Here is an 18,963-nt window from a genome sequence, read left to right on the forward strand (position 1 = left end):
GACTCGAGGTCAACCGAGGTCACCAAAGTTCATAATGCATTTGGTGCAAAAGTAAGCCGGTGTCAGTCCATATCGCAAAATGCTACGCGCCACTAAAAAGTTTTACTCTTATAATGCTCTTCTTTTTAATAGATTATTGAAACGTTTATCGTCGGTAAATAAAAAATAATACTGCTAAACAGAGAGATTCGGAGATATTTTGATAATTCGCACAAAGCAGTGGCCTCGAAATAGTGCTGAAATTAAATAATATTTAGTAAGAATATTATTAATTTAATTATTTTTTTTAACAAATTTTTTTAGAATGAAATAAAATATAAATTTCTGTTATTTAGGTTTTGCTATTTAAGGATGATTCGATTTCGATTTCGAATTTGCTAGTCTTGTTAAAATAATTTTTTAAGAAGTAGAAAAATATTCAAGATCTGCATGCGGTATTCTATGTCGCGTGAAATTATTTCGAAGTGCGCAAATATCTTTTTTTAGTTCTTGTGTAGTCCGTTTATGAAAGAAAGGCATTATAAATAATAACGCACGATATATATATATATATATATATATATATATATATATGTATATATATATAAATGTATTCGCCTGCAATACTTTGCAATTTAATATTGAAAAACCAATATTAGATTCAATTAAACCGTTTGTTAATAGATATATCGTGCTCTGTTAATTAATTCTGGTAAGTCATGTTTACGGAATTCGGCAATTACCATATTTTTCTTTTGACGAATAGTATACATAAAAGTGCTGGCTTTTTGTTTAATTAGGATGATTGGTGCTATGCCAGCGGTGGCTGTTCGTCATGAGCGTAGGAGGCAAGAAAAAAGGCTGAAGCGGCCAAGTCAACTCTATTTAGGAGGGCAATGGTTACCACCCCTTCAAGGCTCGCCGCCCACTCCTAGTCCGCATGGGCACAACAATTTGGAGCCCTTGCCTGAGCTTTATTTATGCGGCAAGGTAACAATTAACTGTAATAACATATCGATTGACTAAAGTCAATGTTCGAGGAACTATACTTGGCACTTAATAATTATAGTTTCCTAACTTATAAAGAGTATAAACTCAGAAATAGTAAATGGAGTAGAAGTTGTAAAGAAGTTTACAGACTCAATTTCGTATGGATTTATTTTTCTTTTATAAGGACAATGAAACTTAATATCTTAGTCTTGCGCTAAAAATGATTAGAGTTGATTTAAACTTTATACACGAAGAATATTTTTTATTATATTTTACCGCAAAATTCGCTAAAAAATTTACCATGTTAATGATAAACGGTGAGACAATTTGGCAAATTATTAAATATTATCATAATAAGATAAGAATCTTTTAAAATATACGAAAAACATTTTATAAACTACCAAGAAAATAAAAAAAAAAATAAAAAAAATTACCAAAAAAATTGTAAAATTATTTGGACAATAGTTTAACACAATACTGTTTGAAAAAATACTTATTTACTAACTTTTGTAACATTTATTATATCTATTTTTGTATTGAAAAGGATCCAAATCCAAAGTCAAAATGCGTCTTTTAATTTTTAAATATATTTTATACACATGAACAACTAGTATCAACCTACATAGGCTTTTTATTTTTGATTTAATTCGTTGGAACTTTTATCTTATTATAGATATGAAATTGTAAATTATTCTAATGCAAAATAGATACAATATGTTTTTCGTAAAAATTTACATACTACATTTTAATTAGGGATGCAAGGATAGATGAAGATTTGTCGAATAACCGAATATCGGGTCGTATCCAATAAAGCCGGATAACTGGATTTCATTCGGCAAAACCATATAAGCCGAATAATCCGGAAATTGCACAAAGAAATTGAAAAATTGAAAATCTAATTGTTTTTTTTACAACAAAAAGAGAATTTTTTATATAAATCATTGTAAGTATACTATAAAGATTTAATATTTTTATAGGAGATAGAAACACAGATTATATTACTTGATAATGTAGAAATGCTCATCTTTCCTATGAAAAAAATAAAATATTTAAAATACTTAAAAAATAATATGTAATACACAAACAAAGTATAAAGCATAAAAATTAATAAATTATTTCAATTTAATTTTTAAATTATATTTACATTATACGGGATGGGATAGTAACTCTGTTCACTTAGAATAGTTCCGCTATTTTTAGAGATATGAAATATTATATTTATTGAAGTTGTATAGTATCAAGGAGGGTATAATATACTACTAATAATTTTTTTATGAATGAAGGCGCTTCGGAGATTTCAAAATCATTTCCATTTTTAAAAATGGAATTGTATGATTTTTTTACACAATATGGTTCCTCTAATTATTCTGCATATAAAAGTATTAAGATAGTGATATAAAAAAACCATTAGTTTATAAGATATTTTATACTTTATTCTAGCATATATTAAAATAAAATATCAAATAACTCGTAAACTATTAATGTTTTGATAATCGTATCTTAATACTTTCATATGTAAAATAACGAGATAAATAAATTAATGAAAAGAAAACACATAGTTGCTTATTTAAAAATATTATCCTTTTTGCACTTATATTTATTTTTTTTTAATAATATTATATTAAAAAAAATAAATATAAGTGCAAAGTGCCTTATATTTTTTTGTGGAAAGCAACTATGGCTGCGTTCCACTTAACACTCGCAATGCTCGCGAGCATCGTTTGTGCTTGTTTAATATTCGATAAACGTCAAGGATGATTCCACGAATGATGTGAGCGTTAAGTGGAATGCAGCCTATGTGTTTTCTTTCCATCAATTGATTCATCTCATTATTCTGCTCATAAAAATATTAAGGTATGATTATACAAATAATTAATAGTTTACGAATTATTTAATATTTTATGTCAATATTTGCTAGAATTTATAAAATATTTCATAAACTATTGATTTTTTGATATCACTACCTTAACACTTTCATGTGCAAAATAATTAGAGAAATCATATAGTGTACAAAAAATCACAATTCCATTTAAAAAAATGGACCTTGAAATCTCCGAAGCGCCTCCCATAGAAAAACTATTAGTAGTATATTGTATCCTTCTTGATGCTATACAATAAATATATTATTTTCAGGGTTGGCAAGTAATGCGTTATTTGTAACATCGTTACCGTTACAAGTTACTTTTTTCAATAACGAATGTGTAACGACATTATTTTCTTCTGAGTAACATTCATGGTAACGCAATTTTATTTTTGGGGTAACGATAACGATTTCATTAATTACTTTATTTTTAATGTAAAAGTTTAGTCGTAATTATAGTCGTAGAAAACAGAGATGAAACATTAACGGTCTGATTGGCTGTCTAAATCACGCAATCACGACACCTAACTCTATGTATTTGCTGGGTGCATAAACTTGGAGAGGATTTAAAAATTTACGCTAGTGTGCTATGCGGCCAAACTGAGCATTAATTCAGGCTGTTATTTTGTTGATTTAAGTTATATAATTAAAACACAATGACTCACTGTAGTTATTGCGTTAATTGCAAAAATACTAACAGAAATAGCAAGTGCAAATTTTACAAATTTCCATCTGCAAGTTGAAAATAACAAGTGCAAATTGTACAAATTTCCATCTGCAAGTTGAAAATAGAGCAAAGGAAAATGGGTCGCTGGGGTCAGGAGAATAAAGTAAGCACCATAACCTTACTTTCTGCTACATTGAATATATATGTTGTGCATATCATGATAAGGTTTACATTTTAATACGTTCATATTTAGATGATGATGATTCACCATGGTCTCCAAAGTCTTACGATTACATATGTAGTGATCATTTTGTTAGTGATAAAAAGTCTCAGGAATTATTAAGTCCAAGCTGATTTACAATATTTCTTACAGCGTACAAGTAAAAAAAAAAAGTAAATGAAGCTGCAATTATAAGTAGATAAATAAACATAATTAATGTGTACAATTAGCAAAATAAGTTTTAGTTTAATTAAATTACAAAATTCTTTTTATTATAGGCGTAAATATTTTATGGAACAAAGGCTTCGGCAAGAACCAACACCTATTGTCATATCAAAATTAAAAATTCATAATTTAAACAAGATATGATTGAAGTGATTACTGATAATATTAGTACAGAGTCTAATTATCAAGAAAGTTCATAGAATAACCAAGAAACTCTTAAGATTGATAAAAAATTTTAAATAGACATATTTAGCCAAAATTTTTCTGAAGAAAAAATTTTAATTTGTAGTAAGTATGAATATATTTATTCTCACAAAACATTTTACCATGCTGAAACTCAAAGAGAAATTGGAGAAATTAGAGAAATTGTTCGTGTCAAGAATAAAAAACAATTTAAGACCAAAATTATGGTCCTTCTGAAAAAAACTTTTGTTCAACTTTGGATCAATATACTGAACCTGATTGCAACGAACCTAGTGATCTACACAGTAAACGTATACAACATGCAGTGATTTAGTAATTCATAATTTTGCTGGTATTTCATTGGTTCGCAATGAACAGCTTATAAACCTTGAAGTTTCAATAAATAATATTAAATTAATTTTTATTAAAAAGAATGGATATAGACAATGAATAGATGAAGATAATGTAAAATTACAAAGGAAAATAGACTTTTTATTTTTTTAATACAAATGGAAACAGGTTTTTCAGCAATAAATATTCTATTTAATGTTCATAGAACAGCTATTTCAAGAATTTCCTATTCAACTCTAAGACATTTAGTAATACAACAGCCAATTAGTTTTTTAGCCAAATAAAGATATTGTTCAAGGTACAATGCATGAATGTTTTTAACTAGATTACACGGATAATTATCGATTGCACTGAATTTAGGATTGAAGTTCCAACAGATGTAGATAAACGTGTCTTTTGTTATTCTCATTATAAGAAAGGTTTTACTGCTAAAGTACTGATAGATATAACACCAGAAGATTTTATTAGTTTTAAATCCAAAGTGGAGGAAGGAAAAGCGATTCTCAAATAACAATTGAGTTTGGATTAATAGATTATTTAGAAGATGGAGATGTAGTTTTAGCAGATAAGGGTTTTCCAGAGATTCGCACTATTGATGAAAGTGGTAAGGAAGTCAGAATAGTTATGTTATCTTTTTTACAAAGAAAATCAGAGTTTATGAAGGAAGAGATTGAACTAACATATAATATTGCCAGAATCAGAATTCGCGTAGAAAGGATAACGTAACGCTTAAAAATTTATCAAATTTTGGACAAAATTCCTGAAAACCTATTTCATTGTATAGATGATATTGTGCATATATGTTTTAATGAATCTGCAACCTTCAATATTTTCAAATAAGAAAAAGGAAAATAAAATATAAATAATATTTGTATTATTTATAAACCATCATTTATTTGTAAAATGTCAATTTTATTTTTTTTTTAACAATAAATGTTAATGTTTTAACATAAATTTTCGTTTGATTTTACATAAACTGTATAATTTACAAACAAAATTCACATAAATTTATTTTCTTTGTAGTGTCAAATAACACTTTTTATGTTAATATTATGTTTAAGCAATAATAATATTTAAAATAAAGCTAAATATTTAAATAATCACAAGTTTGACTTTCAAAAATAATTGATTTATAAAATAAAAGTAAGGCTAGTAGCACAAACGTTTTTAACAAATATTAAATAAACTATTAAACATTTTTCTTAAAAAATTATTATCAGTAAAGTTCAATATAACTATTTTTTAATATTGCTAATGTTTTTTCTTGAAAAAACACGAGTTGGCTTAACTTTTTTGTTTTTATCACATTTTTTCACTGTTATATCTGAATGTAAAGCTGGTAAATAATACATAAAGTAAAAGTTTTTTACTCTTTGAAATACTTTCATGCAAAAAATTTTATTTCGCATAACTTGCACTGTACAACTTCCATTTTCGATTGAGCATATAAATAAATCACAGACACTCAGTCCAGAAATATACATTTGTACTTGCACTTGCGTATAATGTGGATATGTATCTCTTAAGTAACTTCATCATTTTCAAATTTTAAATATTTAACATTGCAGGTTTTAGTGGCATAATTTATCACAGGTTGAGTTTCGCACGTTGAAGGACATTTCAATTCCATTAATTTGGTTATGCATCCGTCTTCAACCACCACTCCATCAAGACTAGCATACAGCCAAGATTGCTTATGATTAACAAGAACATCAATTTGTTTAATCTCGCATTTATGTAATCGTTCATACTCTATTTTTGCATTTATTTCTTGATGTAAACTATACTTTGTTGTTGCAGTACTAATTTGTTTTGGATGTAATATGCTAGATACTAATAATTCTATGTTTTTTGTTTCTCGCACCTTAATATTGTGCACATTAGAACTCGCAGAAAATCTTAAGCGTCTAGCAGCATTTTTTACTTTTTGATTGATCTAATGTCTCACAACACAAAATAATTATGTCTTCTGTTATTACAATATGTTTATTATAAAAATCTTGTAAATCCTTTTGTAAAATGTAGTTTTGTGTATAAATGTCAATCTCTTAATTCAGAAACATCCATCACTTGTGATTTAATATTGTATTTTTTTGGAGGAAATATTTCCTCAAAATATATATTCCCTTTGAATATTTCAGCTTCGCAAATTAACTTGATTTTCCCCACTGTTGCTCAAAACTTGTTTTTGGTGAACTGTCTTCATTATTAACATAATGAATCAAGGCAGCGATTTGTTTATATCTTTCATTCTTGTTATACACACACTTGCAAGTAACTTTTATGTATATCTGCATCTTGTTACATCCCGATAAAATTCTCTCTTTCCTTATTATAAATATATAATTTATATCTTATTTTTATCCTATCTTTAGGTTAGTAACATCTTAGTCTTAATATTTCATCCCTATTTTATCTTTATTTTAAAACCGAAAATTCCTTTTCTCTTTTATAGGAAGATATTTAGTTCCTTTATTTGAATAATCAAACCAACAGATAAATCACGTTATATACCTTTATGCGTCACACAGACTATCTATCCTAAAGAATGTTTAAGAATATCTCACGATCTGTCTCAAAGAAATCTTTCTATAAAATAATAAATAAAAGCGTATATTAATATTATATAGCGATAATGTATATTACATTAGCATTTAGCAATTAAGCAATTAACAGCAAAATAGAAATCTTCCCGAATGCGAGGACGAATATCTTTTTCTTCTTTTTTTTCTTCCAATAAATCAATTTTAGATATATGATTCAGAATGTAGTAGATTCGCCTCGCATAAGGATGTTAGTTAAGGAAGACCGAATTTTTATTATAAATTATTAAAACTCTCAACTATCACCTATTAAGATTAAACTTGTAGAGTGGGGAGTAGGGCTTATGCGGAGCCTTGCTGCCTTATCTTAAGGAAACAAGCGCGAGTATAGGTTCTACCAAACCTTGAGGAGTATTGATTGGTCCTGAAAGGATACTCCCACATTCATTTCCAAGATATAAAAGGAGTTACCAAAAGTAGAAATTGGTCATTCAATTCATTCAATTCATTCGAAAAGCAGAAGTAGAAACTTATCCAGTATAGTTAGATCAAGATAAGAACTATCCTCGCGCTTCGTCGGTAACACACTCATATGTTTTTCTTTCGCATTGTTCTATTTTTTTTATTAAACGAAAATACTGAATTGAATCGGCTGAAACCTAATAAATCTCTGCGTTCCATTCAATTACATACAAGTACGTATACATGAATATCCAAGGACTGTTGCGACTGTTGCTGTCAATAGCGTGACCTCCGTCTTATAGTACTTTCTCGGAGAATTGATAATTATCTCATATCCAGAGAACTGTTACGACTGTCGCTGCCAATAGCGTGGCCCCCATCTTACGGTTCTTACAGTTCTTCGGATTGATAATTCTTTTGTATTACCTCCATGCCTACTAAAGGCGGACGAAGACAATTACAAGAAAAGAGATTAAGATTTCAAATAAAATCAGCTCTCATTTCAAATCACGATCTTTTCCCTTATTTCCAAAAATTAGCGCAGTTATTAGATCAAAACAAACCGGCAGATTTAATCCGTGAACGCGTATATACTCTCAAGAAATTGGAGATCAATCTCACATTTCCTAACTACAAGGACATTCGAAAAGCCGATCCACGTAGATGACGAACGTAGATTCGCCTATAAGCTTCGTAATCTTTTTGGCACCGGGTTCAAGATTACCCTTCCGAATAATTATCCAATCCTTCCCAGTGAACATTCTCAACCGCACAACTTGATCTCCGATCCCCGGGTAAATTGCTTAAATGCATTGACTCAAAAAACAGAGAAAATTTCAACAGCGACATGACATAACAGCATTTATCTACAAGAAAACAATTTTTTAAATAAAATTATAAGTAACAGTTTTAATATACAATTACAAAATGGAAATAATTTTATTTACATTTTGTGATGTCATAGGGTTCATTTATTGCAGTTTGCTTTGTAATTTTAACTTTTATTTAACTTTGATCATTTTTCCTATGCTCTTCTACTTCATTTACTTCATTTATCCAGTTGATACTAAAACTTTTCTTTTGCATTCTGTCACTGGTTGAAAAATAATTATATGCCTAATTCTTGCAAATCCAATCTTAATGATAACATTCATATTTATCTAAAACAAAAAAAATTCATTAGTTACTTAAAGTTTGTGTTTTTTAAGGAGAATATTCATATATATTGTACAATATCTAAAAATGTAATTTTACACTTTAGAAACGTCGACCTTATAATTTGTACATATATCGTAATAACACCGCTTGCTTTTTTGCGACCGATAAGTGATCACGCACCCAGCGAATAGTATGTAGTGATGAGATCACATGAGATTTTACGCCAATAAATATCCTTATGAAAAAAAGATTAAATAATATAATCTTTACAATATATTTAATTTCTTCAAAAAATAAAATTTTTTTTTCTGTGTCATATTTCACAAATTGAAAATATGTATATAATGTAGATTACAAACAATATTATTTTTTTATTATAATAATTTTACCCTTAGAGTATTTACGATGATTACATTCGTATTTTGTTTCTTTTCTTCGAAATACTGCATCTGGCTAAATTTTTTCTATCCTTTCCTTCTTTTTAAATATACAAATTCATAAATGTTTTTAAAGATGTTAAAATATATATAAGAATCTATTTATAATTTTTGTTTGCAAAAATTATTGAAATTAACACACACAAACGACCCATCATGCACAGTAAAGAAAATATGTATTAAGAGTTAAACGTATAATTTAAAGATCTTATTAAAAGTAATACGAAAAATAAATTTATTTAAGTATAAAAATTACAAAAAATGCAGCATATTATGTGGCATGACAGCATCTATTTCATTAATGAAAATAACGCACAATGTTTATTATAAACATATATTTTTTTAATTCTATTTCTCTACTAAGAAATAGAATTTTGACATTTTTTTTATGTTTACCGCAAAAATCTGCATATAATATTCTATTAGTATCAAGAAGAAAAAGTAATGAAAAAATAACGACTCATTATATTTTGATAACGGTAACGAGTTACTTTTGCAAATCAATAACGAGTAACGGGAACAAGTTATTTTTTAGGAAAAAGAACGGTAATGAGTAATTATTATAAAGTAACGTTGCCAACTCTGATTATTTTATATCTCTGAAAATATTTTAAGGGAAAATATTTTAAGAAGAAATATTCTAAGTGGACAGAGTCACTGCCTCACTTTGTATATGTTAATTAATATTATAAGATATTAATGCAATAGTCTAGCCTTCATATATAATGACAATATGATACAATATAATAAATAAACGTTTCGACCTTAGATTAGATCATCTTCAATATCAGAACAAAAATTATAAAATATCTATCTTTAGTTTTATTTATGCTATAAATTTTACATATACTTGTACTTGATATTCTTGCCATCTTAATCAATCATCTCATTTTGTCCTATAAGGTTACACCTATATTATGTTATTAGTTCAAATTTCTTCATAAAACAATTGAATTTGATATTTTAATATCTCACGTAAGTCTCACGTTTCAATTTCTATACATTATGTCGTATTTAAAAGTTAAAAATTCGAAGTTGTCAAATAATATATTTTTAATATACAGTTACATTTTTTATTATTATAAAAAATCTATCAGTCGAGAGTAAAAAACTTATCTGTTTGAATTTGAATTTCTATCTTACCTGTGAGAACAATAAGATCGTCAATTTCTTTACAATTTCTTAATTCTTATAATAGCTAGTCGTGCGTAATTTATAAATTTATTTGTTGTGTCTCCAAGAGACACATACCGATTACGAGAAGTGGAAACATTATTGAAAATATATTTGACCTGATAGAAGGAGAGTAAAGGAGATTAACATGGGGTTGCCTCTGAAGAGAGAAGCTCCGTTGAAACAAATTCTCTACTTTAACAGCGCAAAATATTTTCTTATATAATTTCTTATATAATTTTTCTTATATGATTTTGCCTCATCGATTTCAACAATAATTCCTTTTCCACCAATTTAATTTTGATTGTTTGTTAATCATTAATTCATGAGTTGAGAAGCGAGATTGTTGTAATTGAATATTTATTAAAGTAGAGAATTTTTGAATAAATAAACAAGTTTTCTGTTTCAAAGATACAAATATTTTACTTCAAAAACACAAATTTCCTGTTTTACAAACAAAGACATTGTTCTCCATTTATGTATTAGGTGTTGGAATTAATTCGTAGCGTTTTACAAGTGATGGGAAGTACTTTCATTAATGTATTTTTTAATGCTCATGTGAAATAAATAACATTCTTTCATTAAAAAACGCTACGAATTAATTCCAACACCTAATAGTTTTACTAAGTTATTAAATTACATGAATTACCCCTCTCTGCAAAAGTTAGTTCAGTCAATTGCTGTGTGATAATATATTTGATTCTTTTTCTAGGAATGTCTGCTTTACAAACAAATTCTTTGCTTTAAAACCACATTTTTTAATGAACTTTTTTTGTTAACAACTTTTTAATTAAAATGTTCAAAGTTACTCCATATGAGGCATGACCTTGACAACAAATATCAAAGTCAAAATCATTAGAGAGTAGTCCCTTATATTAAATAATTACCGCCTTTTTAATGTCATTTGCATGTTTTTTAATTCTAATTTTGAAGGATTGAATACGCTTTATGAAATTGATTGTAATGATGAAATTGAGAATATATTTAAGAATGTCTCAATAAGAAAATAATTCCTCGTCACCTTAATGGCCTTTTAAATAATGTGGTTCGGGGAAGTGTTTCTTGAATAACGAATGACAATGGTGATTTTCTTGATATCTGTTATTATATAAAGTAGAAGCGTACAAAAAAGAATGGCAGAATGGAAACGAACACGAACATGAAAAATTTGTCATGAACTAATAAAAAAACGTAGGCAGATTACCAATCTCAAAAATATATACATACGAGGTCTGTTCAAAAAGTATCGCGAATTTTGAATTTCCGCGGGTTACGTATATTCGATTTTCGATTTTTTTGTGGCGTTATGTTGGTACTCATGTCTCTCACTTATGCCGACAAGTTCGGCCATTTTGAATGTTCAGTTAATTTTTGACAGCTGCTTTGCTTGCACGTGTTTTGGCTCGTCTTCGATTTTTGCCTATTCCAAAAAATGGATCAAAGAATCTGTATCAAATTTTGTATGAAAAACAAAATTAAGTGTGCGGACGCATTCCGAATGTTGACTGTGACACATGGTGAAGCTACCTTGGACCGAAGCAACGTTTATCGGTGGTACAAAATGTTCTCAGAGGGACGAGAAGATGTGAACGACGAAGAGCGTGCCGGACGCCCGAGCACGTCAACAATAGACGAAAACATTGATGAAGTGAAGAAAATAGTATTGGCCAATCGTCGAATCACCGTTAGAGAAATTGCTGAGGACCTAAACATATCGATTGGCTCATGCCATTCGATTTTTACCAATGATTTGGGATGAGACGGGTCGCTGCGAAATTCGTACCAAAATTGCTCAATTTCGACGAAAAACAGCATCGCATTAACATTGCTAAGGAGCTGTTGGACTCTGTCCGCGACGACCCAAATGTGCTCCAGAGGGTCATAACTGGTGACGAATCATAGATTTATGGTTATGACATGGAAACCAAAGCTCAATCATCCCAATGGAAGCTGCCGCACGAGCCAAGACCGAAAAAAGCGCGCCAAGTTCGGTCGAATGTGAAAGTTTTGCTTACAGTTTTCTTCGATTGCAAGGGCGTGGTACATCATGAGTTCTTACCACAGGGTAGAACGGTCAATAAGGAATATTACCTGCAAATTATGCGCAATTTGCGCGAAGCAATCCGCCAGAAATGCCCGGATTTGTGGAAGAACAAAAATTGGCTTTTGCATGATAATGCCCCTGCTCACACATCGTTGCTTGTGCGCGAATTTTTGGCCAAAAACAACACACTAATGATGCTGCAGCCACCGTATTCCCCAGATCTGGCCCCTTGTGACTTTTTCTTGTTCCCGAAACTGAAGAGGCCCATGAAAAGACGACGCTGCGCTACGATTGAAGAGATAAAGATGCATCGAAGGAGGAGCTGAACAAGATCACAAAAAATGATTTTTTGAAGTGCTTCGAGGATTGGAAAAAACGTTGACACAAGTGTATAATATCTGATGGGGATTACTTTGAAGGGGACAAAATAGATATTCATGAATAAATAAATAATTTTTGAAAAAACACAAAATTCGATAGTTTTTGAACAGACCTCGTATAACGCGAAAAAAATGCTACCAACATATGAGAAATAAAAATAACTCAAGAGTCCGTTTCCTTGAAAATAGGCAGGTAAATTTAAGTGATATGAATTCTAATTTTCAACATCCCCTATAGAATTCATTATTTTTTAAGATTGGAGATCAAGTTGTTTTGTAAACTGAACGTGTTGTGGTTATGCGGTTTGGTCATTCTGACCAAACAATATCATTCATATCTGCGAGCATCAGGTTCGTTGACACATACTTGACTTGTATTTTTCCAGATTCAATTCTCTCTCTGATGAAATGATATTTGGTGTCTATATGTTTAGTGTAGAGTTTGTATCCGCTAGTCACTTACAATTCAACTCTTTTATTATCACAAAGTAAAATAGTGGCCCTTTTCTCGAAAATTGGGCATACTTCTTTCTCTAACTTATATAACCACAGGGCTTCTTGGCAGGCTGATGTTAATGCCATGTACTCTGGCCTCTGTCGTAGAAAGCTATCGGTTTGCTATCGGTTTTTTTACTATTCCAGGAAATAGTCCCTTTTTGAACTCTGAATGTGTATTCTGTGAATCTATGTGGATCTATGATCATCTGTCTTCCAGCCCAATCTGCATCGCAGTAGCCAACAATTTCTTGATCAACTTTTCTTGAAAAACGAAGTTTAATATCTATCGTATCTTTTAAGTATTGCAATATTTTTTTCACCGCATGCCATTGAGCAGAATCGTTGCTAAAACGACTTACTATTTCAACTATGTATGTTACGAGATCTACTCTAGTACCCAGAGTGTATAATGCTGCCAATGACTTCATAGTATGAGATGGTCTTCATCTTATCTCTCTCTTCGTTTGTTTTTAAACTCATCTCTCGAGTGAGAATTTGATTTTTGTCCAGAGATGTCGAAACAAGATTGTAATTCTTCATGTTGAATTTGGTTAACAGCTGATTAATGTAATGGATTTGTTCCATTCACAAAAAAATCTCTTTGCTGATCCCTTATTATCCGAATTCCGAGGAAATTTGTATTTTTACCTAAATCTCGCAGTTTAATCTCTTTCTTATTTCGATCTTTAATAGCGTTTTTCTATTCATTGCTAAATATTAGCATATCGTCTACATATATAGCGATAATTATAACTTTCTTACCTTGATTTTTCTGGCATACGCACGAGTCTGCCGTAGATCTCTTAAAATTGAGATTCGTCAATACTTTGTCTAGCTTCTTCCAACCACAACTTCCCTGTTTCAGTCCAGATGGCCTTGTTTAACCTGTGAATGATCTTTTACTGTTTTAGTTTTAGTCTTCATCAAACATCGGGATTTTGATATAAATTTCGTCGTTTAAATCGCTCTGAAGGAATGTGGTGACGACATATTTATGTGATCTATATCCAAATTGTATCGTGTGGCCAGCTCGAAAAAGTATTTGAGGGAGTTGAATCTAATTACTAATGCGTATGTTTCTTCATATTCTAAACTCTTTTTTTGACTGCAGCCTTTAATGACTTACGCGCCTTGCATTGTCTGATGTCATCATTTGCATCTCTTTTGACTCTTGAAGATCCATTTAGCATCAATGCTTTTTCTATTTGGCTTTTCTATTTGGGGGAAGAATGGCTGGTGTGTGATTTTCCTGCGAACGTAATTCATATTGTGTTGCTTTTAACTATCTGTCGGATTCTTCACAGCGCAACGCTTCTTCAATCGATGCTGGATCCGTGAGTAATGCTGCTACTCGATAGGTGATAAAGTCATTCATTCGTTTTGGTTTCGGAGTTCTGAATGATCTTCTAGGAAGACTTATTTGCTGCGGAATCTCTCTCGTCTTCTTCTATAAATGGAGATTGTTATCGAATAAATTACTTTCTCATTTCCTAGTTAACAAATACTAGCGTATAATTTCGTTTCCCTCCGATCTTTCTTTTGTTAAACATTAATTATAAACAAATAGAGATAAATCGTTTTTTCATTATCATTTCGTAGCTTAGTTAACAAATACATATAATTTTGTTTTCTGATCTCCTTTTGTTAAATATTAAATTATAAACAAATGGAGATCGAGATCGAATAAATCTCTTTTTTATTATAATTTTTATTATAATATCATCTTTTTTATTATAATTTCTTAATAGCTCATCATCAGATCATTTCTTAATAGCTTTATCTTAGTTACCAGTGTGTTTTATTATTACCGACTTTACCGATCTTGTTGTTTTGAAAAAATCGATCGAGACACTATCATAGTGCAGATCCCAGCGCTCGCTGATCATGTATATCACTAGCGCTCCTTGCGCCAAAAATGTCAGAAGGACATCAAAGAAATATGCGGAATGATCGACGATGACGTATCTTAATCTGAAAAGTTATAGATCCGGATTTTGCGACGCAATATCTCCGTTTATAGGGTATATAGAGAAAAAATAAAAGCAGGTATAATACAATCGGAGTGTAAGCTATCGATTAAGTATACTTAAAACTTGATCGGGACAGCCATTATTCAGATCTAATAATATTGATCTAGTGCAACTCGCCGACTCGCATAAAAGAAGACACGCCAATGTCTCACGTCATGCTTAGCGCTGAGACACTACCATGTCTTCAAATCAGTTCGAGACAGTAATAGTCTGATTCTTCTGTTTTGCTTTCAATCGACGTCTCGTTGCTAGAATCATTCTCCGGTTTGTAATTGGAAGAAATTCCGGTTTGTGCTTCTGCAAGCTTCTAGTATTGTTAGTCTCTTTGTCTACTTCTCGGACGTGACTACGTTGCTCCTCTGCTCTCCGAAGATCACATCTCTTCTTTTTAGTAGTAGATGTACAATTTTGCTTCCGCCATTTTTCTATAGATGACTTTAGTGGTAAGTGGTGGTCGAAATAAATAGATCATAGACGTCATACAATAAACTTGGGCATCTGTCAACATAACCCCATAGAAATAGTCGATTTGTGTCTGCATCATAAAGTTATTCTTGAAAATATCATTTTACGAGCCAAATTCTCGTCATTTGCGGGAGGTTTTAATTTTCTGCTTCAATATGAAGAAATCTGCGGCTGAGGCTCATCGAATGCTCTCAAATACTTATGGTGAGGCCACTATTAGTGAAAGAACGTGTCGTGAGTGGATCAACGCTTCAAGAACGGTGATTTTGACGTCGAAGACCGGCATAGCGGTGGAAGAGAGAAGGTTTTCGAAGATGCAGAATTGGAGGCATTACTTGATCAAGACTTGTGTCAAAATCAAGAAGAATTGGCACGATCATTGGGAGTGACTCAACAAGCCATTTCAAAACGCCTCAAAGTCATGGGAATGATTCAGAAGCAAGGAAATTGGGTGCCGTACGAGTTGAAGCTGAGAGATGTTGAACGGCGTTTGTTTGCTTGTGAACAGCTGCTTGAAAGACAAAGACGGAAGAGATTTCTGCATCGCATTGTGACTGGAGACGAAAAATGGGTTCATTATGATAACCCCAAGCGCAGAAAATCATGGGGAGTTCCCGGCCATGTTCCACGTCAACGGCCAAATCGAATATTCATGACTCCGAGGTCATGCTCTGTATTTAGTGGGACCAGCTCGGTGTAGTGTATTATGAACTGTTAAAACCGACTGAAACAATCACAGGCGATCAGTATCGAACAATTGATGCGTTTGAGCCGAGCATTGAAAGACAAACGGCCACAATACAACGAAAGACACGATAAAGTGATTTTGCAGCATGACAATGTTCGACCCCATGTTGCGAAAGTGATCAAGACATACTTGGAAAATTGAAATGGGAAGTCCTATCCCACCCGCCGTATTCTCCAGACGTTGCTCCCTCTGACTATCACTTGTTTCAATCAATGGCACACGGCCTGGCTGACCAGAATTTCCGGTCTTATAAAGAAGTAAAAAATTGGATCGATTCGTGGATCGCCTCAAAAGATGACCAGTTTTTTCGACACGGGATTCGTACGCTACCCGAAAGATGGGAGAAAGTAGTGGCCAGTGATGGACATACTTTGAATTATAAATGTATAACCAGTTTTTTACAATAAAGTCTTGAATTTCGGAAAAAAAACGGCGGAAGCAAAGTTGTACACCTAATATTTTTCCTGTCGTTAGTTTGTACAATCGATAGCTTACTGTTCGTAGGCCTTACTGTTCTCGCAATAATCTACGAGAATGCATTCTGTGTTCTTCTTATACCATTTTTGTCTTAGCTTTTTTGGAACATATGCCTTGATGTCGAAAATTCTTAAATGACGAAGATCTGGTTTCTTCTCTGATCAAATTTCTTCGGGAGTTTTTCTGTCCAGTATTTTCGTTGGCGATCTATTGATAAGGTAAACAGTAGTTGATACCGCCTCTCCTCAAAATCTTTTTGGCAATTGGACTTCGAATAATATGCATCGGGCTTTTTTGACAATTATCCTGTTCTGCCTTTCAGCCACACCATTTTATTCTGGAGTGTGGGGCATGGTTATCTGATGCTTGACTCCTTCTTTTTTTTAGAAATTTCTCCAATTTTTCATTGATATATTCTGTTCCGTTGTTCGTGCGCAGGATGCGAATTCTTTTTCCTGTTTAATTTTTCACAAACTTTTTAAAGTTTTTAAATACCTCCGTTACCTTGTCTTTATTTTCTAGTATATAAATGAAGACCCTTCTCGAATAGTTATCGATCAAAGAAAAAAAAATACTTCGCGTCATCTATTAATTTCTTTTCCATGGGGCCACAGAGATCGAAGTGTATCAATTCCAGAATTCTTTTTGCTCGAATTTGATCTTTGAAATGGCAATTTGGTTTGTTTACCTTTCAGACAGATTATGCAGGGGCTTTTGATTTCTCCTTTGAATCTAATTCCTGTAACCATACTCCTTCGTAATGCATTCATAGCTGCAGAATGCAAGTGGCCTAATCTTTTGCGCACTGATCCCCATCATCTGTTGTTCTAATCCAATTTTCATTGTCGGTTGATTTAACTTATACATATCGTTGATCAATGAGGCTGTAGCAACCATTTCGTTCTTTATATTTCGTATCTTGCAACCATTTTTATCTAAGGTTACCATATGTTCCTTCTGAACCAGGGTTAGCATTATTTTACCCACCCCAAAAAAACCCAGGGGGTTTTTTTAGGTTTTACCCACTTAAAAAAAACCGAAATTTATGGGTTTTTTTGGGTTTTATTGGAATTTTGTATAAGAAAAATAAATTTTTTAATCGGTAACACATAAAAGGAACGAATTTATAAATATCTAATAAATATAGGTATATTAAACTAACTGGACTGATATTAGGTGTTGGAATTAATTCGTAGCGTTTTTTAATGAAAGAATGTTATTTATTTCACATGAGCATTAAAAAATACATTAATGAAAGTACTTCCCATCACTTGTAAAACGCTACGAATTAATTCCAACACCTAATATAATGTTAACATATTATACCAATTTTAATACATACAAGGTGTACAAAAAGTCCCGGACCCCTTAAATTTAAATATCTTTAAAAAAAAGTACACATTTTCAAGAAAAATGTTTCAGAAAAAAGTTGTAGGGTTTAAAAAGATCTACTAATCACATTTGTCTGACCTTGACACCACCCAATGTCAAACGGATATGATCATAGATTTTTTTAAACCCTACAACTGTTTGTCTGAAATATTGTGTTCAAAAATGTTTATTTTTCAAAATTTTAAGGGTCTGGGACTTTTTATACATCCTGTATATATATATATATATGTGCGCGCGCGCGTGTAATTATATATATATATATATATATATAATATTATGTAATATTTAAATCTGTAATATAATTTTATTTAAAGGCATATTTTTTTAATGCATATTTAATTTTATAAGTTCCCTTTTCGTAAATTTACTTGAAATTGAATCTAAATTACATTTAAATATCTATAAAATATATAATATACATTCACAGCTTTTGAGTTGATTTTTTTATACTCAAATGTTTTTTTATTATTTTATATATATAATATTCATATATATATAATTTATGTATAGTATACATATGTATACTAATTTATTAAAAGAAATACTACTATTTCAGCACTTATCGATATTCCCAAATATTTTAAATGTAACAAATGTGTTGCTAACATAAGAAATTATTGTTACACTTCAACAATTTTCTTTAAAACATTTTTTATATTTGATACGTGTCAATAAAGTGT

General features: G+C 30.9%; 1 protein-coding gene and 2 pseudogenes across 1 annotated transcript in view; 2 read left to right on the forward strand and 1 right to left on the reverse strand.

Annotated features, from left to right (window-relative positions):
- Positions 1–18,963, forward strand: part of LOC105144001 (uncharacterized) — a 171,652-nt gene that overhangs the window by 107,351 nt on the left and 45,338 nt on the right. Inside the window, exon 2 of the mRNA XM_011052629.2 lies at positions 780–969. Coding sequence (XP_011050931.1) covers positions 781–969 — 189 coding nt within the window. The 5' untranslated portion in view covers position 780. The remainder of the gene's footprint in view (positions 1–779; positions 970–18,963) is intronic.
- Positions 3,215–6,773, reverse strand: LOC147908907 (uncharacterized; annotated as a pseudogene).
- Positions 4,590–5,338, forward strand: LOC147908908 (uncharacterized; annotated as a pseudogene).

Source organism: Acromyrmex echinatior, chromosome 7 (assembly GCF_024713525.1).
Source record: "Acromyrmex echinatior isolate Ae372 chromosome 7, ASM2471352v2, whole genome shotgun sequence".
NCBI lineage: Eukaryota > Metazoa > Arthropoda > Insecta > Hymenoptera > Formicidae > Acromyrmex > Acromyrmex echinatior.